Source organism: Wasmannia auropunctata, unplaced genomic scaffold (assembly GCF_000956235.1).
Source record: "Wasmannia auropunctata unplaced genomic scaffold, wasmannia.A_1.0 LD335713.1, whole genome shotgun sequence".
Taxonomy (NCBI): Eukaryota; Metazoa; Arthropoda; class Insecta; order Hymenoptera; family Formicidae; genus Wasmannia; species Wasmannia auropunctata.
In genome coordinates, this window is record NW_012027177.1 from 16,453 (window position 1) to 17,232 (window position 780).

The 780-nt window shown below is 31.5% G+C and overlaps 1 protein-coding gene across 1 annotated transcript in view; it reads left to right on the forward strand.

The window, feature by feature from the left end:
• LOC105456319 (F-box/LRR-repeat protein 13-like) overlaps window positions 1–780 on the forward strand; it is a 2,970-nt gene extending 2,190 nt beyond the window's left edge. The window contains exons 2-3 of the mRNA XM_011700270.1: window positions 7–290; window positions 415–780. Of these exons, the coding sequence (XP_011698572.1) occupies window positions 7–290; window positions 415–748 (618 nt within the window). The 3' untranslated portion in view covers window positions 749–780. The remainder of the gene's footprint in view (window positions 1–6; window positions 291–414) is intronic.

Genomic DNA, 780 nt, shown 5'->3' on the forward strand with positions numbered 1-780 from the left:
ACAAAGAAAGATATTTCATATCTCAAAAATCTACAGTGTTTGGAATGTTTACATCTTGAAGGGATAAGATCGTTAGAAGCTACCACTTTGTGCGAAATACTGAAAAGAAATCGACACATGCGTGACTTAAATTTAGCATGTACGTGGCTGTTGATACATGAAGTTGCAATGGAATTAAAGAATTCATGTCCAAATTTGGAAAAGCTAAATTTAAAGAGATGTTCTTTTACATCGCAAAGCATTTATGCCCTTGCCGATTGTAAGAAACTAAAAGAAGTTAATTTTTCTTGGTACGTAATGCGTATATTAGTGTTTTTTTAAATAAATATTATCGTATTCTATTTTTCATTGAAGTTTATATGTTTATCTTTCTTGCATGCAATTGCAATAACCGTTATTGATTTTTGTTTACAGCTGCACAATCCTGCATTACAATTATAACAATTATGACGATAATAGGAAGCTCTTTAGTAAATTGTTTTCCTCCTGCCAATACCTGGAAAAAATCGATCTTAGCTATTTTAAACCTTTCAACGATCGTGTTTTGGAAACACTAACGTCGTGCAAAAACTTAAAAATCTTAAACTTGCAATGCCAACATTTTATGACACCTGACATATGTTCCCAATTATTCATAAAATGTCCTAAACTGTACGAGATCGATCTCAGCTACTGTGATCGAATTAGTGAGAGCTTTATTGATCAATGGAACGAAATGCACAATGTAATCATGTATAAATATGTATAAACACCAGGACTGGATTGTAAAATATAGTAAAA